At 35.3% G+C, this 23683-nt stretch overlaps 2 protein-coding genes across 3 annotated transcripts in view; one reads left to right on the forward strand and one right to left on the reverse strand.

Annotated features, from left to right (window-relative positions):
• The window catches only part of LOC142336185 (von Willebrand factor A domain-containing protein 3B-like), a 42663-nt gene extending 19760 nt beyond the window's left edge, over positions 1-22903 (forward strand). Inside the window, exons 2-4 of one of the 2 annotated variants that reach the window (XM_075384820.1) lie at positions 4857-8369; positions 14166-15238; positions 22391-22902. In XM_075384820.1, coding sequence (XP_075240935.1) covers positions 4958-8369; positions 14166-15238; positions 22391-22699 — 4794 coding nt within the window. In that variant the 5' untranslated portion in view covers positions 4857-4957 and the 3' untranslated portion in view covers positions 22700-22902. Of the gene's footprint in view, positions 1-4856; positions 8370-14165; positions 15239-22390 lie in introns of both variants that reach the window. The other variant, XM_075384819.1, reaches the window with a different exon arrangement.
• Positions 1-23683, reverse strand: part of LOC142336187 (CCR4-NOT transcription complex subunit 9-like) — a 420288-nt gene that overhangs the window by 318234 nt on the left and 78371 nt on the right. The window lies entirely within an intron of this gene.

Here is a 23683-nt window from a genome sequence, read left to right on the forward strand (position 1 = left end):
TTTGTATTTCAAATCTTGTTCTTTTGTTTCTTGCGTCACTAAATTTAGCACGGCACTTATTCTCCAGGCAAATTGTGTCGTTTGTTTTTGAAATTCTGTTTTCTTTATTTCTAAAATATATTTACTAACTTTTAACGTTAATTGTTAAGAGCTGCCGCCAGCCTCTAAACGGCTTATTTTAGGTGCTCTCCTTTTCTCCTCTTTACCCTTTTATCACGATTTTCGTTTCACTTCGATGATGATTTTCACGTTTGACTCTTGATTTCTTACCTCACGCACTGTTTCAATTGAATTGATTATAAATTTTTCAGTCAATGAATTACGTAATGTAGTAAATACGTTCAAAGTAAAGGAACGCCCAATCAAAAGAAACGCCCTGTCATTAAGTCCATATTAAATCCAGTCATTAAGCTATAGTGCATTGGGTTATCAATGGTATAAGTATTATACTGATAGCATTAAGTTTAGAAACTGAGTTAAGTGTAATTTTAGAATCTAACCAGTTTTGCACATCAACTCAGAACACTTGTTGACTATTAAAAAAGTTTTTTTAAAAATAAAACTGAATTTTTATAGGTAAAATCTATTTGAAGATAGAAGAAGTTCATTAGAGAGTGCAACATATTCCTTAGAGTGAACTTCATTAGTTTGTCACTGGGCCTGAAATATTATTTTTGACATGCGACAAAATCTATTGAATTTCACTCTAATGAATATGTTGTACTCTAATGAACTTCACTATAATTAACTTCAGATAGATTTTACCTACGGACAACTCAATTTTTTCTTTTTGAAGTTGAAGTTTTTCTGCCAAAAAGTGCAAATTCGGTGAGATTCTTAAGTTACACTTAATTTATCTTCTAAACTTAATTATTTTAAGCTTGATACTAAAGGAAGCTAGCAGTTGCTCTAATTAACTCTGATAGCCCGATGCACTATAACTTAGTGACCGGGCTTTATGTGTTAAGTGCGTTTCTTTTGGTTTTAATCTTTTATATTGACCATATTTACTATGTTAAGTAATTCAATGAATGAAAAAATTAATACTCAATTCCGTTTAATCAGTGAGTGAAACAGTGCTTATTGTTCCAACATTTTTCAAAAATGGTGAAATATATATACGAGGCTGGCCTTTTTTTCTTCAGTCAAGTTTTCTCTTTTTGTTTACGCATTGCCGAGAAAAAACCAAACACCATTTTTTAGCCTTCACGATCTTGGTTTCAAGTTTGCATTAAGTTTAGTTCAGTTTCAAGTCTAAAAATGAAAAATTAAACTATACGACCGAAAATGTGAAATATTTCGTTTTCTTGAATTTTTGTTTGAAAAATAATCAAATCCCTCTCTCTGTTTTCTTCGGGTTCAAAATTATTGTACTATTCATTTTTCCAATGAATCAAAAATGTTTTTAAGAAATTAAAGACTTCAGGCTATTTAGAGCTCTCAAAATAGCGAAAATCAGCTTTGAAAATGTAAAACTAAAAGCACATTTTTTTAAATTCTAGAGTTCTTGCAAAAATTCTTCTCATTTAATCCGAACAAACCATTTGAGTATTTTCGAAACCTTGGAAACGTAAAAAAACAGTATATTCAAATGAACATCACATCAACCGGCTTCATTTTTTAGAAGAAATTTGCAAGCACTTTACATTTATCCCTGTTTTGTTACGTGGATACTTGCCATCCGTAAATTTTTAAATTCCATTTTGTCTGTTTTCTCCGTATTTTTTGTTTGAAGTTGGAGAGTGTCAGCATTTATTCATTATGACTCCTAGGTCTCTAGATTGTATTTCAAATTTTGTTCTTTTGTTTCTTGCGTCACTAAATTTAGCACGGCGCGTATTCTCCAGGCAATTTGTTTCGTTTGTTTTTGAAACTATGTTTTCTTTATTTCTAAGATATGTACTAGTTTTTAACGTTAATTGTTAGGAGGTGCCGCCAGCCTCTCATCGGCATATTTTGCTCTCCTTTTTTTCTCTTTACCTTTTGATCACGATTTTCGTTTTACTTAGGTGACATTTTTCACATTTAACTCCTGACTTCTTACCTCACTCACTGTTTGATATGTGATGATTATAGATTTTTCAGCCATTGAATTACGTAATGTGAATACGGTCGAAGTAGAAGAGCAAAATCAAAAGAAACGCGCTCAACATATAAAGTCTTGTAATTAAGTTATGGTGCTTTGGGTTATCATTTAATCAGAGCAAACAATATGTTTTATCGAAACTTTGGAAACCTATAAAAACCAGTATCATGAAATGATTATCGAATCAACCAAAATCATTTTTGAAAAAAAGGACACCTTTACTTCTTGTTTGTAGTCGTTATAATTTCAGAGCAGATAGTTTGAACTAATCTTCTCCAGAATAATGGAGTAGAGATAAAATTGAAAGTTGAGTTTATGGTTGTCAGGTTGATATTATTAACACACGTTCACAGTTTTTTGAATGTGAGAAAATTATTTTTCACTTCTCTGTATCTTGAAATTATTCTTCAAACTGATCTTTTCTAGTCTTTGGTCTTTTCTGTAAATTGAAAAACAAAATCCCTCGATGATGGCAAAACTCCTCTTGGGAAAAACAAAGGCTTCTTGTGAAAGAAAGAAGAAATTTTCTTTTCTTTCTGTTCTCATAAAAATGATAAAATTTTCCCGATTGTTCAAAAAATACTCTGACTGAAAAGAGTGAAGAGGCAAAAACGGTAATTTTTTGGAACAACAAAGTTCCTCAAAGCTACTAAATAAGACGTTACGAACAGTTTTCGATGTTGTCTACATGTTAAAAGCAACTAGAGACGGAGTGCAAAAACTGTCGGAAATATTAAAAAATTAGATAATCACTTAGTTAGAAAATTTTGGTAAAAGTTGCGGTTCGAAATATATTCAGAACCCCAATTGTGTTCATTAAAGCTAGCTTTTAACGTATCTGCCTAGTTTTTGAGAAATAAATGGGTTGAATATGCTCCTCAAACATCAAAAATGACAGAAATATTTCGAAAGAATTCAAAAAGCTCAATTCCAATTTTAGTTTCAAATTAACGATTACCGCTACAAATGCCTGAAGATTTCCACATCTGTTTTTTTCAGAAAGATCAATCAAGACACAAATGAACAGTGACGAATGGTGTAAAGATCAGATGCAAATTATAAATTGTAAAATATTTTGTTTTGCGAGATTTGTGTTTTTGTGTGTGCGTGTTTTTGTCTGCGTTCTGTGTGGGTGTATGTATGGGTGGTTATTTTTTCAATGTTTGTGGTAAGTGCGTAGTAAAGATAGAGAGAGAAAGGGACTTAGTGTGACCGAAAATTTTCCTTCAAATGTTGGACACAAAAACTTGCTACAAATTGCTGATTTAATTATGTCCAATGCCAAGGCCGTGTTTTTAAATCTGGCTGATAACACGTCTGTGAAATAAATCTGTCTGATAAGACTTTTGAGAAATCAATTGTGTCCTTATGTTCATGTAACATCCAAAATGACTAGAAAATTTCGAAAACCTTCAAAAAGTTCGTTTCAGATTTTTCTGTCAAATTTACGATTACCGATACAATTGCCTTAAAAAGTCCATGCCGAGTTTTTGAGAAAAAACTTTGAAGCCATATATATATATATATATATATATATATATATTTATATATATATATATATATATATATATATATATATATATATATATATATATATGGTGATGAATTTTGTGTAATGATTAGACGCCAAAAAAAATTTTAAAAAGATTTTCGGTGGTGAGATTTGTATTTGTAGATGCGCGCGCTTTTGTGTGTGTGTGTATTTATGGGTTTGCGGTATATATGTGTAGTATTTGAGAGGGGTAGAGAGGGAGAAGGGGATAGTTAGTATGGGAGAGATAGTTCAGTCTAGTGCAAAAACACAGAAATAAAGAAAAATTAGAAAAATTAATTAATATTTGCTTGAATTTGCGGCTTTCAATGGGTCCAATACCAAAACTCTTTTAAATCTTGCTGATAACACTTCCGCGAGATGTTGAAAAATTTACTGTCTTTAAACTTTTGAAGAAAAAAAACAAAGAAGAACTAAATGAACAGTGACGAATCTTGAGCAGTGACCAATTGAAAAATCAAAATTTTAAAAAATGCTTTTTGGGTCTTGGGCTTTGTATTTGTATTTGTGTGTTGGTGTTGTTTGTTTAATGTTTGCTGTGTGTGTGTGTGTGTGTGTGTGTGTGTGTGTGTGCGTGTGTTTGTATTGTTTTTCTGTGTCTTTCAGATTGTACTACACTTATCTTTCTACCGTTTGTTCTTCTGAAAAAAGACAGCTTATTTTTTGGTTCAATCTGCGAGCCGTCTTGTTTTTGATATATTTGTTGATATGAACTCAAGCTTTTGAATTAAATTAATATAAAATGTGCCATTTTATTCTCCTTCATCCAACAGGCTGAATTTTCACTTCGTTTTTAAGTTGTTTTTGGTTTAAAGCCGTAGTTCTGTTTTCTGTGTCATTAGTGTAAAGATATCATTTGTTGCCATTGATTGTAGGTGAATTGGTATGTATAAGGAAACACGGAGACAGAAATTAATTTAAAAGTTTTCCAAATCATTGGTACAGCTCATTTGTAGAAGCATTTTTTCTATTTAAGTCGAATCAGACAACGCTGTGTTCAATAATTTGAAAACTTTTTGATATCTCGTTACTTTTGATAACTTATATTATTGTCAAGAATCCTTTCTTTCATTTGCTCATTTTGATTTTGAGGTTCTGCGGCTGACTAAATTTTTGCTCTTGACTCAGCAATTACGGTTAAAAGTGTTCAGTAAAACACCATCTTGCGTTCTCTCCCCGGCCTTAAAATTTGAATTATTCGATTGTTTTCTTTCACAGGAACATCTCTGGACGAAAACGCCTTCCTTATTTGGTCAGAATTGGAGGAATGCAAACAGACAATCTCAGATGTAGAGTCTATCTATGAACGGCTTAAAACAATGCGGGAAACATATGAACGGGAACACGCTGAAAGGCTTCAGAAATTGGCACCTGTTTTGAGGAGGAAACGGGTTGAAACAACCATCATTACCAACGATAACTATCTCAGTTCTGAGCAATGGCTCAAAAAATATGGAATCAACGCTTCCAAACTTGATTTTTACACGTTTCTAGCCAACCATGTGTTTAAACATTGCAATGGAGTTGTCGATATTAAGACAGAACCAAACCAAGAGGATCCCGATTTTAAGTCGCCAGCTGAGGAGAAAAGTGTGCTCGTGAACGCTAAGTACTGTCGGAAGTTTGTTCACATAATTTGGAAAGATGGAGAAATTCGGCACGTTTTGCTGACTGGTTCAGTGTACCGCGATTACATTGACAGAGCTCAGATTCTGTCGGATAAAATAAAACTGCGCATGAACTTTTTAAAAGAGGGAAGTCGTGAATTATTCGGTACAATATGCGAAGACAGCATTTATATTTTGATTGATACTTCAAGCTCAATGGAGGCCAAAATGGAACTGGTGGTCCGAAAGTTGCACCAGCTCATGGAGGAACAGATTCGGGATAAGCGATGGTTTAATATCGTTTGTTTCAATTCTCAAATAGTTCCTTGGAGGTCAAAAATGGTGGAAGTGTCGCCATCAAGTTTACAATCCGCGAAAGCCTGGACTCGGGTAATATCAACTAGTGGTTCAACAAACACTCTGGAAGCATTGCAGTTTGCCCTTTCGGATAAAAAGACACAAGGTGTTTATTTGTTGACTGATGGTCGCCCAGACCAGCCCGAAAAGGCAATTTTGCAACTTATCCACGTACATACGGCCGTTCCGGTGCATACCATATCATTTAATTGCTTTGATAAGGCTGCCAATGACTTTTTGCATCACTTAGCTGACGAAACGGGAGGCCGATTTCACTTATACCAGGACGTGCCGTATAATGCTGAAAATGACGGGCCTCGACCGCATGTCAGCTTAGATTTAGTCCTCCTACAGAAAGAGTTCGAAGCGTTGAAACAGGTGCAGAGGGTTATAAGAACTTTAAGGCAAGAATGCGAATTGATGGAAAAATATAAAGAACCAGAAGTTCCTGATCTACCACGGCGAAGTTCCGCCGAGAGCTCAGACGAGCAGGTGATCTCTTTGCGTCGAAAAGCAGCTTTGGAGAAAAAGCGTTACAAAGCGCAGAAAAGTTTAAGTTGTCTTAGTAGCGCTTCTAGTCAATCAGATGTTAGAAAAGAAAGTTTGCGGAAGCTTGTTAAAGGAGAATCGGACAAGTGGATGCTTCAAGAAGATCGAGAACTGTTCGCTGATGAACAGAAGCTAACGCAGACAGCAAAACTGCAGTTGTTGAGACGTGAAGAAATTAAGAAGAAACTTGAACAAACTTCAAATATGGCTCAAAATTTGGCTTCCGGTGTTGTGCAGGGAAGTGAAAATGAACCCGAAATAACAGGAAAATTTTCGGTTGAAAAGTGGCTCAAAACTAATTCGCTTATTGCCAAAAAGTTAACACTGATTGATGCCCTGAAGCCAACAATCGTACGACATTCAGCAAAATACATTCCAGTTTTAGACAAACACGTTACTGGGAAAGTTTTTGAGGAAATTTTTCCCGATTTCTACATCAACAGCGGAAACAAAGATGAAGTCAAGTTTGTAAATCCTACTGCTATTAATTTAGAGAGCTATGAACAAAAAGTTGAGAAGCAAATCAGAATTTATAAACATAAGTTGAACAAAATTGTTTGGGAGGCGTTATCGGAAGAAGTAAAGTTGAAACGTTTTGACGGTAAAGGGCCAGTTTCTTTTTTCAATAACAAAGAGAAAATGATGAACTTGTTAGAAGAATATGATTGGCCCATAGACGACCGCGAGATTGATCTTCTATTGGACGAAATAAAACTTGGCTACGAATTGATCCAAAAATCAACAGATCTGAGAACCGTGCAAGTTGATTCTGAACCAACCGAAGAAAGTGTGACTGTTTCACACGATGACGAAAAGGTGCAAACGGTCGAAAAATTTGTCAGGTCATCCAGGCCGAAAACTTCGACAGCCGAAAGTAAAAGTCGCCGAAAACCTGCAAATTCTCTCTCGGCTCGTGAGGCAAATATTATCGACATTTCTCCTGTAGGACGAGTCGGTAATTCGAGTGTTCAAGGTGCTGCACATGGCGAGAAAGTTCACAGACCACCAGTTGCTGCAAAATTGGTTACAAATTCACAGAAATGTTTGTTACAAGAAAGTAAAGGACTCCGCGTAATTGCACGGAACGAAATTGACGGGTATTATTACCCAGCTACTGTTTTGGAATCTGATACTTCGACCTCTGCGATAGTTCGGTTTGCTAACGAATCAACGTCAAATGTCGAAACAAAGCACATCATTCCGAGAGCAGGTGCTATTTCAGGGCCTCAACTGCAAGTTGGAGACTTTGTTTTGGCTCAAAAACCCAAAGATCTGTTGAGGAAATTCCACCCTGGGATTGTTTTGGCCCTTCCAGCAAAGTCGGAGCCTCAACCTCATTTCTACACAGTTGTATTATGGAACAGAAAACAGATGTCATCTGTGCGAAAACTGATAGTCAAAGTTTCACAGCAAAGATTTCAAGAAACTGCCGGTTACATACATGACATGCATAATATATCTTTAGAACTTCAGCGCAATAAGTCAAAGGCGGGAATTGAGCAGAACATGAAGATTACCAAATATGGTAGTCAAAAGCCAACACAGATTCTAAACCGATCTAAAGAAAAGAAAGTGAAATCAGTTGCTTCGCCTTACGAAACGAGTACTTCTAGGCATAAAACTGCCAAAAGCAGTTTGAAGAAAAAAGATGTAGTTTCACCAGAAAGTGTCCGAGCTGAAGATGAAAGATCGGTGCAATCGCGAAGCTCCGTCAGTTCCTCAGTCAAAACGAGTTCTCGGAGCGATGCATCAAAAAATACGACGGTTTCTGTCCAAAAAAGTGAAACATCTGCCAAGGAAAAAGAAAAGGAACAATCTTCATCAAAGCATGGAAGCAGTTCAAAGACGGCATCTGAAAAATCTAAGGCAAGTTCAAATGCTTCTAAAAAGTCACAGGAGGTTAGAATACCCTCCGCTGATGACAAACAAGACTCACGGAGAAGCTCCAAATCCTCCACTTCCAGATCGAAATCTACAAGATCTCGTTCCAAATCCAAGTCAAGTCGGTCTCAATCGCCGTCAAGTCGGAGCTCATCGTCGACGTTCAAACGATCGGTACAAGACAGATCTCCTACACGACTTGAAGGACAGCTTCGGGATAATAATGAGGTGGATGAAGGTCCGGATGATACAGAGCAGCAAGTATCTGAGATCCAAAATGAACCGCGAGAGGAGCCCGAGGATGTTGCAACTGAAAACTATGAGAAAAATAATGAAGGTACTATTTTGTTTATAACGCCACTTGGTGTTTAAATGCCATCTCATTCAGCAAGCATTATTGTAGCATCATGTTATGGACCATTTCATTTATCAAAAGACAATTTTTGTATGGGAATTATTTGTTGACCGCTGTGAAAGTATTGGCTTAAAACCAACGATAGCAAAAATTTTTTAATAGCCGCACAGCGATAGCTGCGGCTATTATTGGCCTTCTCTTGGTTTTTTACAAACTCGAAGAGGAGTTATGGTTTTCTTGAGGTTTTTTTTACCGGAAGTATCATTCGTTCAGGCAGCGTTTTGACCTAAAAGCAAAGTGAGTAAAATTGCCGTCTGAACTAATTTTTGTTGAGCAAAAGAAGGTTTTTGATCATGCGCTGCGTTCACTGAATGAGTTCGACTTTGAAAAATGTTTTTAACAGAATGGCGCATATAGATAACCTTTTTTCGTCCAATTGACCCAATTTTTTTGCTGTTAATTTGGTTTTTCTGTAGAGCCAATTTTTATGCGGTATTAATATGTTAGCTTCCTAAATTTACCACAGCGTTTATGAGAGCCTAATAATGCGTTTTGAGTTCAAAATGGTCACATATTTCTATTAGATTTTTAAAAGCTAATTTTTGGCCTTTTCATTAATTTCTCCACTTTGGGATCTTAAAGCGATTTTTTTGAAAACTCACTGCATATGGCAATTTCAGTTTCGTGTTAGTTTTGTGTTATCGGTAACTGGGATTTTAGTTTCGTGTTATCAGTCATTGAGTTATTTTTTGGTGTTAAGTCTTTAATATTTAGTAAAAACTTTTGCAGAAGTGCCATTCTAAAAACTTCTTTGAAAAGATTTAACTATCTATACAGGAGGATGACTTTTCAATGTTTCGAAGCATCCAATGATTATTATTGAAATGTATTTGTTTTTCCACTTCAATTTTTTCCTCATTTTGATTTTTTTTCAAAAGTCAATAAGTAGTAGTCTTGCTTCTGCCTTTTAGAATGTGTCCGTGTTCCCCACATCTAGATTGTTTCTTTCTAGTATTATCCTATGACGTATAGTTTCATTGGCTCCACTTTTATGGCTTGCTTTTATCAGTTTTTATTGAGATTTTGATCAGTTTAGCCTTTTTCTTAATTTTTTCCATTTTTTTAAATTTGCAATTTAAAAAACTTCATTCAATGTAGAAAATTTCCTTTAAAAAACTACATTGTATATAATGTAGCACTGAGAAATCGATGTAATTGTGTTTAGAAATCTTGACTACCTATTTTTTTCTGCTATCATTCCTGGCGATGGGTTTTAGTTTTAAACGATTTTTTGCCTTTGGATATCGTTCTGTTTATTTTTGTCTTTTTAGCAATTAATTTAATGTTTGTGCTCATTTGTCTAAGATATATATCTCCAACAGAAGAAAAGTATATCTGATTTTTGTCTGAATTGCTGTGACTTCAAAACGAAAAAGTTCGTTTTTCTGAGTCCTGAATTTTAGTATTTTCTTGAAAAATTCAGTTTATTTTCTAAGAATAATATCCGCATTATGATTTCACAATGTCTTTGGGTCACACAGTTGATTGTGCAGATCTAATATCTTAAGACTAATGTGAAAAGTTATTTTATTATTTTTTTAGCCTTTTCAGTTTTCTGAGCCTATCAATATATCTGACCATACTATTGATTTTGGCCGCTTTTTTAACATTACCAAATACAGAGATATGCCGTAGTTCTTCTTTATAACCTGTTGCATGACATCAATTTTAAATGTTTCTCGAATAAATTAAATCAAATCTGGTGATGCAGAAAAACGTTTTCAGAAAAAAATTAATGATTTGGGCTGCCTTAACGGTTTACTTAAGAAGTTTCGACGCTTCGAATCGCCTCCGGAATTATTCCGGCTATGTTCTGAAGGTTTTTTTGACTGACGGGAAGTACTAACCGTTCAGAAAGCGTTTTAGCCTAAAAGCGAAAGTGAGTGAAATTGTCGTGTGAGCTACTTTTTCTTAGCGAGAAGTTTTTTGAGCATGCATTTTGATCAGTGATCGCTTTTTCTACTTTAAGAAGTTTTTTGACAGAATGCCGCATATAGATAACCCTTTTTAGAGGTTTTTGTCCAGTTGGCCTAGTTTTTTTTGCTTATAATGTAGTTTTTTGGATAAATAATTTTTTATAAATGCTTTACTAAAATGTGAACCTCTGTGAAGTTGAATCCACTGTTTTTGAGAGTCTAACAATGCGTTTTAATTCCAAATGAGCACAAATTTTCCAATTTTTTAATTCATTTTTGTTTTTTTATTTTAATTTCTTCCTGCTTGGATCGTAAAGCAGACTTTTTAAAAAATCAGTGCAAATGACAGTGTACCTTTGATATTTCATGCCTTGAATGCCTCTTGATAGCATGAGGGATTTTTATAGAAGTCCACAAATGCTTGCGCGTTTTTGTCAGTTTTCTGTCCAACTTTTCTGTTCCTTTAATTGGTTTTTGGATTTAATGATTGGCAAAGTCTTTCTATAAGTGTCAGGGGTCCTAATTTTCTTTTACTGGCAATTGAATGATTTTGTGGCGTTCTGCGTTTGAAGTTCTGCAAAAGAATTTTCATGAGTGCAGTTTTGAGAAATTTTTGACAATTTTATTGCGAAGTATTTTATTGTTTCATTCTTTGAATTTGTTTTTTATTTTAATCTATACAAGATGATAAATATATATACTTATATGCCAAATAAGAAAATGTAGTTGTTTTTCTAATTCATATTTTTTTCAATTTCTTTTTTGACTTTTGAAAATCAAGAACTAGTCTTTTTGTTTTATGTGTTTGTTTCTGTTCGTATTCTCCTCAATTTGGCATGTATCAGTCTATTATTTTCCTGAAACCTATAGTTCTAATCAGCTGTGCTTTTATTAGTTGTCAAATTAATGATTTTAGTTTTTTCTTAGTTTTTTTGTTTGCAATTATTTCATTTGACATAGCCCAGCACTGAGAATTTGCTTGAAATGCCGTTGAAATATTTTGACTGATAATTACTTTCTACGATGTTATTGGGGCCTTAGTTTTTGTTTTGAATGGTTTTTGGTGCCTTTTGATTTTCATTGTTTCTGTATTTTTATTGATTTTTTTTTATGGTTTTTCAACTATTTTGCTGATTTTTAGACTTGCATTTTGTGGCGCATTCTATCGTTTTATTGAGTTTATTAGTAACTGAATGCTAGCCTCATGCCTCTAGACTCTGTTTACTACAGAGGATGCAAGTTATTTTTTGATAAAAATTTGTCTTTTTCTATGCAATTTGACAAAAACGATTGAGAAATTTTACACAATTTTCTCATTTTTCTCCTTCTCTTCATTAGGCTTGGCCGATATTTTGTGGTTGGGTAACTGGTTTTCATTGCATGAAACAACGGTTTTTGTTTGCATGTGTACTTGTACTATTTGAAAAGTAAATCGAATTTTCCTATTTTTTCATGTTAATTTTTTTCTGTCAAATTTTCTTTTGTTCTTTGACTTAGAAGCTAGCAGCTATCCCTTGATAAGTTTTTATATTATCACTAACGGCAGTGACCTCTGAGGCAATTTATCAATTTGAATTTCAGAATTTTAATTCTAATTGGAAGTTAATATACTGAACGGCAAAAGTAAGTTAGCACCTAGATTTGTGAACAGTTTCAAGGGTTTGCCTGAAATTTTTCTTCAAAACTTTGCTCACATTTCTCGTACAGTTGGCGTGCAAAAAGACAAAACTGTCTTCTAGATGGAAAATTTTTGGAATGATATAAAGTGGTATAAATGTATCACAAATTGCAGAGCAATTTCGATGCTCTCAACTAAGTGTTCAACATTTCTAGAAAAGAGAACTGGGTGGCCAAAGAAGTTGACTGAACGGTTCGATTGTTATTAGTACGACAGGCAAAGGAAGACTGCGTTAAGTCACCTAATGAGCATTAATGATTTTTTGGACTGTTCTGCAAACAGTTTGTGCAGAGAGTGCTCAAGAAATACGCAATAAAGTGTCGACAGCCCTTTTTTGGCCATATTAACGCAGGAATGGTTTGTTCGGTAGGTGAATGGTTTGCAGATAGTGCAGTTATTGAGCCCGATCGTTGGAAATCAAAAAGATTAATGTTAAAAATTATGCGCTGTTATATAGCACGTTACTATGTAAAAATAATGCACGTGCGCCTGGGGTTCATAAAACATATATTCCCACTAAGCTGGGGGGGACAGAATAGATCCGGTAACTGAAGAGAGATCATTGATGATCTGAGATCATTGATGCCCATACTGTGCCCTTCATGGATACTTATGAGGATGTTTGGGTTTGTCAGCATGAAACTGCAATAATGTGCTTCTAGATAACTTATCCTTATTAATAGCCGCACAGCCATAGCTGGGACTATTATTGGCCTTCTCTTGGCTTTTTTACAATTCAAAGAATTTGAATTGTATTGGGGCGTTGTCTTTTTTTTAAGATCTGTTCACACATTTTCATGATTTTTGAAGTCAAATTGGAGTAGTGATTTTGGTCACGCCGAAACAGGAAGTGGAGCGAAAAAATGAGTGGTTTTGCGGCGTGAAATTTTTTTGCTTTAATTTCAAAGTAGAGTGAGAAAACGGTGTTTGAACAAAAATTCGCTTTCTCGCTAGTGGTTTTTTGTTCACATGCGGCAATTTCACTTTGGTTTTTACTGTTTTTCAATTTTTCGGATTGGATTTTTTTCCAAATGGTTTTCCCAATCCATTTAAAGTTCATTCTAGGCCTAGTTTTTTGTAAAAATCAAATTTACATTTCTCGCTAGTTATTTTTTGTTCTCACTAGCGGCATTTTGACACTGATTTTCTGTTTTTTTTTGTTTTTTTTATCTGACTTTTTAGAAATGGTTTTCCCAATTCACTCATAGTCCGTTCTAGTTCAAGTTTTTTGTTTAGTCAATAAAAATTCTTTGAATAATACGTCAGGACTTGTCCTGCTATGTCTTTTTATTTCGTCGTCGCGATTTTTGTTAAGAACATATGACGTCACAACTACTTCAAATCTGCTTTTTGCTCATTCGTTCATGCAATTTCAACTGAAGTGCGTGCGTGACGTCATTCCCGTGATTAAAGGTTTGGTCACAAGTGGCTTACCGCACTCTCAAAAATGACTTTCTCACTTTGAAGTTGACTTTTATTTACTTTAATTCAAAGAGATAAGTTCAAATGGGTGTGTCACTCTAAATGAAGGTTATTTGAGAGCAGCTAATAGAGGCAGCAAAGACTTGTACAGATTTTTAATCAAAATATAACATATCAGCCTTCAATGAAAAGACGATTTTTTTGGTCTGTCTTTTTTACTGTTTTTTTGAGACTGCAGATCTACAAAGCTATTGAGGCTATTTGCTGGCAATCCGTCTGCTATGTTTATGCGATTAGAGCACTTATTCAGTAAATGCCGCGTTGAATTTGGGCTTGTCGTATTATTAAAGACGGTCAGGTCACAATGCCTGTTAACCGCAAATATTATCTAAAAATCTGTTCTTGAGATGCTTTTTTGCCGGGGTGCTAAATTACCTTTGCCGTTTTGTACAGATGTCCCGCAAATTAGATCATAGGGGGCCAATTAGAATCGTCCAGCTGTAGTAGCATTCCACACGATTGATTTTTAAGCATTTTTGTGAATTTCTGCAATAACGTGATCTCCATTTTTTAGTTACTGTAGTTTTTATTGACTTCTTAGAAATAATTACAAGATTCATAAATTCATTTTCCTGTAAGCATCGCTCTATTGGACAATATAAATTTTTCTATAATGCTTACTATAAACATGTTTTTTTGAAGATATCGACGAAACCCAGGATTTGGGCGACACACTTGAACCTGAGCTTGCAGCGGTCATGCAGACTACCACAACCGATCCCGTCGATGACAGACCCCAAACCCCTGAACCGAACGACTTGCTGTTCGGTGTTGCCGAAACAGCCGACGATTCACGTGATCTGAACCAACCCCCGAATGTTATCTTGAACGAAACTGAGGATGGTATTAAAGATCAATTCGTTTCATTGCAAACTGACCAGTCTAGAGCTGAGTATTTACAAGAGTTATTGGCGAGCACGGTTGAACTGAACCTAACACGAGTTCAGAAAAATCAGAACAGGGTCCAACAACAAATCCGAGCCGCGAACGGTCTTGATACATCCGGTGTTAATGGTAACAACAACATTGATTATATCATAAACGCTACAGGCATGCCCATGAAAGCATCCAAGCTTCAAAAAAGCGAACAAATTCTGGCAAAATGGAGTGAAGATCAGTGGTATTACAAACATCACGTTGTTCATGATATGGACAAAGGCTACTACGCTGTTCGTGACGATTTCAACAACATGGATATATTATCACGCCTCGAAATGATCTCGGAGGAAAACGACGCTGATGACATCATCAAAAAAGACGACTACGTTCTTGCTAAGTACCCATTTTTTGACGACGACCGATTCGGGCCAGCAAAAGTTTCCCAAGGCAACCTGAGCAACAGTTTAATTGTTGAGTTCTTCGATGGTCGAGTTGCTACTGTAAGTTTGGAAAACTGCTACAAAGTATCGTTTCACAGATACGCGAACGAGATGACAAATATTACAAATATTTTTACCAATTGGGTTACAAAACCCGTCATTTTCAAATGCGAGTCTTCTAAACGGATCCAAATTGGAATAATTTGGGATTTCGACCCACAGATGAAATTCAAAATGGTTGTTCGAGACTCGAAATCGGATCTGAGTTTCCAGAAAATTGAGGATCTGTATGGGCCGATAAGAAAAGGAATGCCACTTTCGAGAGGAGAGCATGTTTTAGCTCCTGTGGAAGACAATTCTGGCGACTATGTTCCTGGTGTTGTCATTGAAGCACAGGTAATTATACTGCACAGGTACTTTTATCCAAGTTTGGCCTTAAAGATTTTAGTTTATTGTTCCGACCCCTCTTGAGGGGGGGGGGAGGAGGAACTATATACTCAAATGGGTTTTTTTTGTTCAGACAATTTTGGCAGATCGATATAATAATCGTAGAGAGTTGTGAGTGGTATCATTAGAAATCCCGTCCAGCGTAGAATATGGAATTAAGAGATTTTTTCATTTTTCGCTTTTTGTAGGGAGTTATCGAGGTTTAAAGTTTTGTGAATATTAGTCGTAATTCAGCTGTTTATATTCACATTTTTGACAAAATTTTCGTCAATTTTGACCAAATTTCCGTCAATTTTACTAAAATTGTTAACTGTAGTGTTATTGATTTTATCTCTAAAGGTGGAGAAGGGTTGCTGAATTGTTCAATCCGAGTTTTTTGGCTCGAATTTCTTCGAAAAAATGGCTTTTTTAGCACACTTGCTTTAAATCTGCTGCTAGTATACACCTTAAAACTGTGGCCATATTCTTCTTAAGCTCAAAAAAGAGCTAGCTAGTTGTACTCCGGCTGGCTTTGAGAGTCTTATGGAATTATAATGTTGCCATATTTTTGCAAATTTAAACTCGATAATTATAAAAATTGCAATTTTTTTTTGACAAACTAAAAAATCTTGTATAGAATTGATCTATTTTTAACTTTTTCAATAGTGGATTGTTTTTAGACGCGCTGCAATATCTGGGCTGATCTTCATCTCACCATGGATCCTTGTGATAAAAATTTTTTAGATTTTAATGGGGCGCGACCTTTTTTTCAAAAATTTTTGCCATGTAAATATTTTTTATGTAAATTACGGCCAAGAGTTTCAAATCAGGGCTCAATTAACGAGACCCAAAGAGATTATATTATGTTTTCAGAGTTAAGCTCATTGTTTTTATGCCTCATTTCTTATACTTTTTGAAGCCCAATGACTTACTGTCCCCAATCAAAGCTCCAGTTAGCTTTAAGAATGTACAAAAGAATTTATTTTTTTTAGTTGTTATCTAATGTCTGTTATGACTTTGAATATATCTGTTTTGAGAAAATATCGGTGAATTTTTAAGCTCTGGCACTATTTTATCTTATTTCTCTCAACTTCGGGCGCACTCTCAGTAAAAAGGTGGAAAACGACTTGGTATGAGTTATGAATTCGTGTTGGTAACGGTTTTATATTCAACTAATGGTTTCTTTGGTACGCGTTTTCAATTTTTCTTTTGTTTTTTATCATAATTGCATATTTTATGATCTCATTTTGTTTCCTTGTCGCATTATCACATTATTGACAAGTCCAATTAAAGAAAAGTCTTTACTAAAAAACAAAACGTTGGAAAAAGCGTATCTGGTTATGTTAATTGTTTTTTTAATAGTTTACGCTTTTTGGGCTGAAACTCAGTTATCTCGCAAAATATTGTTTTTGATTATTTTGCCTATTTTGGTCTTTTTCTTTTCGTTGTTGTACGCCATATAGCCGGTGTTGATAAACTGCTTCCCCATGAGCAATAACTCAAACTACCTAAAGATTTCAGTTTTTAGCTGTTTGTTTTAATGACTTTCAAATTAAATTTTTTTAAAAAGAGATTTTTTCATCTGCCTCCCTTATGCTTTATTTTCGTCACCATGTAACTCAATGTCACTCATTAGAAGTCTCAATTAATTTTGTTGCTTCAAACATTGTTTTTCATGCTTGGTTTTACGTTGTGACTGATTGCTTCGACCATTTAGTTTCAGAAAAATATTTCGAGATTTCTATAGTGTTCAATTTTTGGGTTATTGTCCTGTCTAAGTAGTCCGTTTATAAGAAAGACTCGTTGATGTTAAGATGAAGCGGAAACGACGGTTTACAGTTCTTGCAGGCAACATCTTATAATTATACTGCCTTGAACAGTGTCATGTCGTAAAATTGTTTGAAGTTTTGGGCTCTTCATGTTTTTGTTTTTTTTTGTGGGCTCGTGACTTAGTCTCATTATGTACAGGCCCAATTGGCTACCTGAGGTGTTGAACCTTTATCCATCGCTTTTTCTTGTAATCCTTAGTCTGTTATGACTTTTGAAAAAATTAGTTTTCAAACAAAAAAATTTGGGTTTTCAGCTTCGTCTTTTTTAAATAGTTTTTCTGTCGATGTAATTCGGTCTCTGTAAACACAGGTCACAACCCGTTTCCAGTGAGCTATAAGTTAATCTTTATAACGTTTTTAGGGCCAAACATTTGTTTCTCGGCTTTGTTGCTACTGTTACTACGAGATTTCAAAATTGTTAGATTCTTTATATTTGTACATTTCAAAGGATTCTCGGTTTTTTTAAATTTTAACAATAATCGTTGATCCCATTGGCTTTGAAATTTTTCGCAATCGAACAATGGATAATGACATGTCTCAATTGCTTCCCATGTAGATAGTAACGAACAGTTTAGGGATTTCAGATGATATCTAATGACATTAATAACTGTGAAATTGATTGTTTTCAAAATTGGAAAAGTATTTCTGAACTTCACACCTATTTGCTCTTCTTTGCCGACCTGTTAACTAGTCGCATTGGGGACAGATCCCATATCTTTTGAAGTATAGGTTAAAATGTTTTGTTTTGGTTTTGGTTAAAATCTGATGCGTGTTTGATTTGTTATGTTTTTTTTTATTATAGAGATCGAGTTTTGGTTATAAATAATGTTTGTTATTTGATATTTATATTGTCCTTTCTAGTAGTCCTATTATAAACAAATTTCATCGGCTCTCTAGCGTGACTTTTTTGTATTTCATTGGTCGTTTATTGAACGCTGTGTATGTTTTGACAGTTTTCTATCTCTTCATCATTTGGTAGCCAATTAAGTCAAGAATGTGGATGAGCCGGGTCGGAACATTATGTGCGTACGCACATTACCGAGCCTCCTTGTTCAAATAATTTTTTTTGCGGCGTAAATATGGTTGATGCATGAAATTTGACGCCAATTAGAAATCCCATCCAGCGATAAGTGTTTAATATGGATATAAGACATTAAAAAGAGTTTGAAATGCTAACGAGTTTGCGGATTTCTCAGTTTTGCTATGTGCGAACAAATTTTGCCTGCTATTAAGAGCCAAGATGGGAACTGAAAATGTTGCTAAGTTTAAAGCCTTTCCTACAGCGTCAATTTTCCCTTGTAATTTAAACGCAATTGAGGCGGTACAGTTTTTTTATTGCGAACATATTTTGCAGATGCGTTTTTGAGCAAAGCGAACGCATCTGCACCAGTTGGGGCATCAGTATTCGCAAAGAACAACGAAGCAAAGGCGCATTTTCATCCCCAGAAGCATACCAATTAGGAACTAGAGAAAGTGGAAAAACAGATTTCGTTTCCTTCTTCGTTTAACAGGCTGAGCTAAAGCTTTTTAAGTTTCTCTTGTAACCTAATTTTTCTTCCGAATTTTTAAGCTTTTTGGATATCTTGACAATCTGCTAAACGATTTTTCCAACTGGTTATTTTTTTCCAACAAGGTTCATTTGGTGATGGAGACGAGATTTATCGCTTGAAATTTGAATTCTTAAAATAGATGCATGACATAATAGCATAGAGTTTGCCCTTACCAATTTCCTTACAAACCAGATTAGTGTCCGTAGTTCCACTATGCTACTTGGTGTTTCTCGCATTGCCCAAGCATTAACATGTTCTATATTTCTATCGATCCTGTAGACAATTGATTTTCCACTAACAATTGTATTTGCATGACTAACTGATCTCTTTTCAGTTCATCTGTTTGTTCGTAGAAGTTTTTAGTTAATTCGTTTTCTTGAGGCAATAATGTTTATTTTTTACGACTCGAAGAGGCGTCCTGGTATTCTGTTTTTACGACTAGAAAATAAGGGAGTGAGCTGGAAAACTTTAAATTCAAAGAGTGAACAAAGTTCGAAAAAATTGTTTTTGTGAATGAGTTCGAAAAGCAGACGAAGAAAGAAAGAAAGACAGAGAGAGAGAGAGAGAGAGAGAGGGAGGGATGGAGAGAGAGAATGTGTATGTGTGTGTGCATGTGTGTGTGTGTGCTTATGTGTATGTGTTTGTGCTTGTGTGTGTGTGCGTTTGTGCTGGTGTGTGTGCGTGTGTGTGTGTGTGTTTCTGCGGGCGTGCCTGTGTGTGTGTGTGAGAGAGAGAGAGAGTATGGTTTTTGTTCATGTCTGCTTTTTAAGCTGAACGAGAAATGTAGGCGTGAAAAAGTTTGCTAAGAGCGCGATTTTTTCTTCATGTGTGTCTTTTTCAAGCTCCTTTTCCTAGTTTTAAATTTTTTACTGTGTCTGAAAAGTTATTGTAGACCATAATAACACTATTTTGGAGCTTTTGAAACTTTTGAGGATTTTTCGGCTATTTTAGCGATATTTTACCCATTGCATTGTTTTTATTGCCTTTATTGTCAGGAGCCTAACGCTTCTAGGCAGATTCTTTTTCGAATTGAATGAAGTTCTTTATGGTTCAAAAAAATTTTCATAAAATTTAACAAAAAATTGAATATTTTAGAATCTTTCTTCATTTCGTTTATTTACTGTTTAATTATTAATTGCTCTCAAACGAATTTTGTAGCAATTATATTAGTCCTGTCGGTCTTTTTTTAATGCGATTTTTCGCTTGACCAATTTTTCGTCTGACGCTTTTGACTTTTCGTCCTCAAAAACGGGATAAACAGGTAGCGCCCAGCGGGCATTATGTGCTCTTAGAGCCTTTCAGGTCTGTTTCAGCTCAAACTGTCTTGGAGACTTATACTTATACTTATGGTGTGAGGGGCGGTTCTTAGAGGTTGACACCCCCCCCCCTTTGTTGACCCCCCACCCCCACTATTGGCTCCACCCCCCCCCCCAGCGCGCTTTTGCCCCCCCCCACCCAGTGCTGCCCCCATCAGCCCCCGGTGCACGCCCCCCCCCCCCCCCCGTGGCTAGCTACTGACCAAGCCAACCGCTCGCCGGTCGTTTGAGAGCAATTCGCCCGACGTTAGTCGGTTATGTTTTTTAGTTGACTTAAAATTGTTTTTTTTTCTCTGCTTTGATGTCGTATATTAGTTATTTGGAGCTAACTAATAATTTATTAAATTTTTTTGGTGAAAGTAACTTCGAGTAGTTTTTAAATTCTTCTGGATATGTTTTATTATGGACTGTCGTAGTGCTTGCATAGCAAATAAATGCTTGAAAGCTGTACATTATTTGAAAAGGAAAAAAAAGTAGCCGTCCTGTTGTCAAGCATTAACAATCGAGTCGCTGAAATTAAAATGATTGAAAATGTGAAACATAGAGAAACACTCGGTGTTTATCCTAATCAAGGCTGCATTACTCAGTGTAACTAATTATCTCATAACTAATTCAAATGTTACTTGTACAATTAATTGAAAACCAAATTAGTGATTGTCTTGAGTTACTTTCTACTTCTTAATTTTTGCATGATCTAATTTGCTCTCAATCAGAATTTAAAGCAGCTGAGCTGAATAGGCGGCAGTTTTCATCTAATTCAAATGGAAATTCCTGACAAATTTGTAAATTGCTCTCAAACGAAGTCTGATCATTTGTTTCCTCTGACCGTTTGACGTTTTGGCTTCAAAAACGGGACAAACAGCTAGAGCACGGAGGTTATTAAGTTTCTGTTCATTCTTAATGTCTTACAGTTTACTAGTCTCTAAGTATGCAATTCACCGAAACTGTTTGATATAGACACTCGGTAAAGCTAAAATTAGCGTCCCTAAGCCGCAGCCAGCTACTGACATAGTTACCCACTCGCCAGTCGTTTGAAAGCAATTCGCCTGACGTTGTAGGTTATGTTTACTTCTTTTCAAGTTTAAGTCCTTATAGTAATCTAAACGAGGTTCTAAAAGCAGCCTTTTAACGACCCTAGTGAAGCAATGCAACACCCCCTCGACTGAAACAGGCGAATTAGTTCGTTGGTGCGTTGTAAGTTCTGATTTTTAAATAAGTTTTTCTCTGTCACCGAAACGTTGTTTGTGCATCAATCTCTTGCTCTGCGTCCAATAACGATAGAAATTTAAAGTTAAAGGCTTTTGAGTTTTAGATTCATCTCCTTTTTAAAAATGATAGACATTTAAGGAGCTTTTGCAGTTATTAAAGAAGGCCCGCTTGAATCTGTTGAAAAGCTGCTAGGTATAGCTTCTACAACATTAGGGAAGCTTTAAATAATTTAACATTTATATCGATTTTTTTGCTATCAGCATGTGACTTCATTGACTTCATTGCCTACATCTAAGAACATATTTTTAATAGTCGCCTTCAGGCTCTCAACGGTTATTATTTAGGCGCTCTCCTTTTTACAATTCAAAGAATTTGAATTGTGTTGGGGCGCTGGTGTTCTCTTCACACATTTTCTTGATTTTTTAAAGTTGACTTGGAGAAATTATTTTGGTCACGCCGAAACAGGAAAAGGAGCGAAAAAGCTAGTGATTTTGCGTTTTGCGGCGTGATTTTGTTTCACTGCAATTTATAAGTAGAGCGGAAAAACGGTGTCTGAACGAAAATTCGCTTCGAGGTTGGTTTTTGTTTGCATGCGGCAATTTGATTTTCTTTTTTGCTTTTTCTCATTTTTTGATCAGTCTGTTTCTAAGCAATTTTCCAAATCCATTTGTTGTCCATTTTAGATCTAGTCGTTTGAGTTGTGTGAGGACTTGTCCTTCTATGTTTTTTTTAATTCGCTCTACCTTTTGATTTCGTTTTACATCAGTCACAATTTTCACGTTTGACTCGTGACTTACCTCACTTATTGTTTCAACCGAATTTGTTTAAAATTCTTCACTCTTTGAATTACGCAATTTAGTAAATATGGGGAATGTCAAATGAGCAAAATCAAAAGAAACGAAATAAAACGATAAAGCCGGTCAATAATTCATTGTGTATTAGGTTATTTATTTTTCGTAGACCAATTGCTAGCTGACACTAGTATTAAGCTTAATAGCTTTAAGTTTAGAAGCTGAATTAAGTATAATTTTAGAATATAACTGAAACTGCATACCAAAGAAAACACTTTTTGATACTTAGAAAAAAATTGACCATTTCTCTCTTTTTTCTCTTTCTGTTTTAATCCCGATATACGTCAAGCGCGTCAACGGTGGATATTTTCCGGCAATTTGCCGGCTATGTTAATATATTTTAATTGAAGTAATATATTAATTTTAGGACGAAACAATTGTTGTCAAAACTGGTTCATATCAACGTGAAGGAGTTGACAAAAACAAGTGTGTATGGCTGAGCCGGAAACAGTACAACGAGCTTCTACGCTTTGCTCGCGAGAACGACTTAATGGTAACCCGGAAAAGTCCTTCACCGACTCTTAGTTCTCGACTCGGACTCGGGGAGAATGCTAACCTAACCAGAACAGACAATGCCGAGTTAAATGATGGCTTCACAGTGACAGATGCAAAGCCGTTCGTCTACCAACAACACTCAAGTTCAGATTCAGACTTCAGAGATGCTCTGTTCGACTAATCACCCAAACTGTTGAATGTTGTAACAATCACGTATACTTAAGCCACGCCTAAAGTATATTGCATGGTTGATCTATCGTGCCTTGAGATTACAAGAAATTCTTGTAAGCTCTTCCAAGATTCTTGTAAACTTTTCAAAAAAGTTGCATGCAGAGTTCAACCGAGAAATCTATGATTTTTGTGATATCGTATGTAATCTTTATGCTGCTTCGAGGAATGTCGAACGGGGTTCATTTGTTGCTTGGTCACATTTCTGGTAAATTGAGAAATATTCTTTCAAACTTCTTGGTGACAATAATTTCGACATTGTTTTATGTGGAATGGGTCGTGATTGTTAGACATTGAATAAACTTGCGTGATTCATAAATTCATTTTCAAACTTTCAACTGATTAAAAACAAAATTCCTGAATTAATTTGGCTGCTCAAATACGAAATCTATTTTATCAAAAGCTACTTATTAATTAATGTAGATAACTCCAATTGAATATTTGCATTAGTTGATGCTTTCACATTAGAGGTGAAATATTTATATGAGCGAGCTGTGAGATAAGTTTTCAGGCGAGATACCAATTTTGTTCATCCCTTTTCGCACTATTAACAGATGCAATCATTTCTTCAGCATCCAGTCTGCCTGAATAATTCTGCTGAGAATTGTTTGAACGAAAGAGTCATATTCGTTAAAAGACTCTGACATTCCAAGTTTATTTCAAATGCGGACAAAAATATACCAATTCTGGGTGGAATCCGTGTAAAGCAAAGAAATTTTCTAAAATAACTGGTGGATCTTTTCATAAGTTGCCTCCCTCCCCTATTGCAAAAGGGGAAGCGATTCTTGAGTAGGATTTAATGAGTAATTTGATGACCAGCATAGATTTTTTGCATGATCATGAGGCTTATATAACGTGGAGTATATTCAGGAAGAAAAGCGATTCTTTGTGTAGTAATGGGAGAGGCTATAGGTGATGAAAAAGTCCTAATTGGATT

Source organism: Convolutriloba macropyga, chromosome 3, assembly GCF_964194025.1.
Source record: "Convolutriloba macropyga chromosome 3, txConMacr16.3, whole genome shotgun sequence".
Classification (NCBI taxonomy): domain Eukaryota; kingdom Metazoa; phylum Xenacoelomorpha; order Acoela; family Convolutidae; genus Convolutriloba; species Convolutriloba macropyga.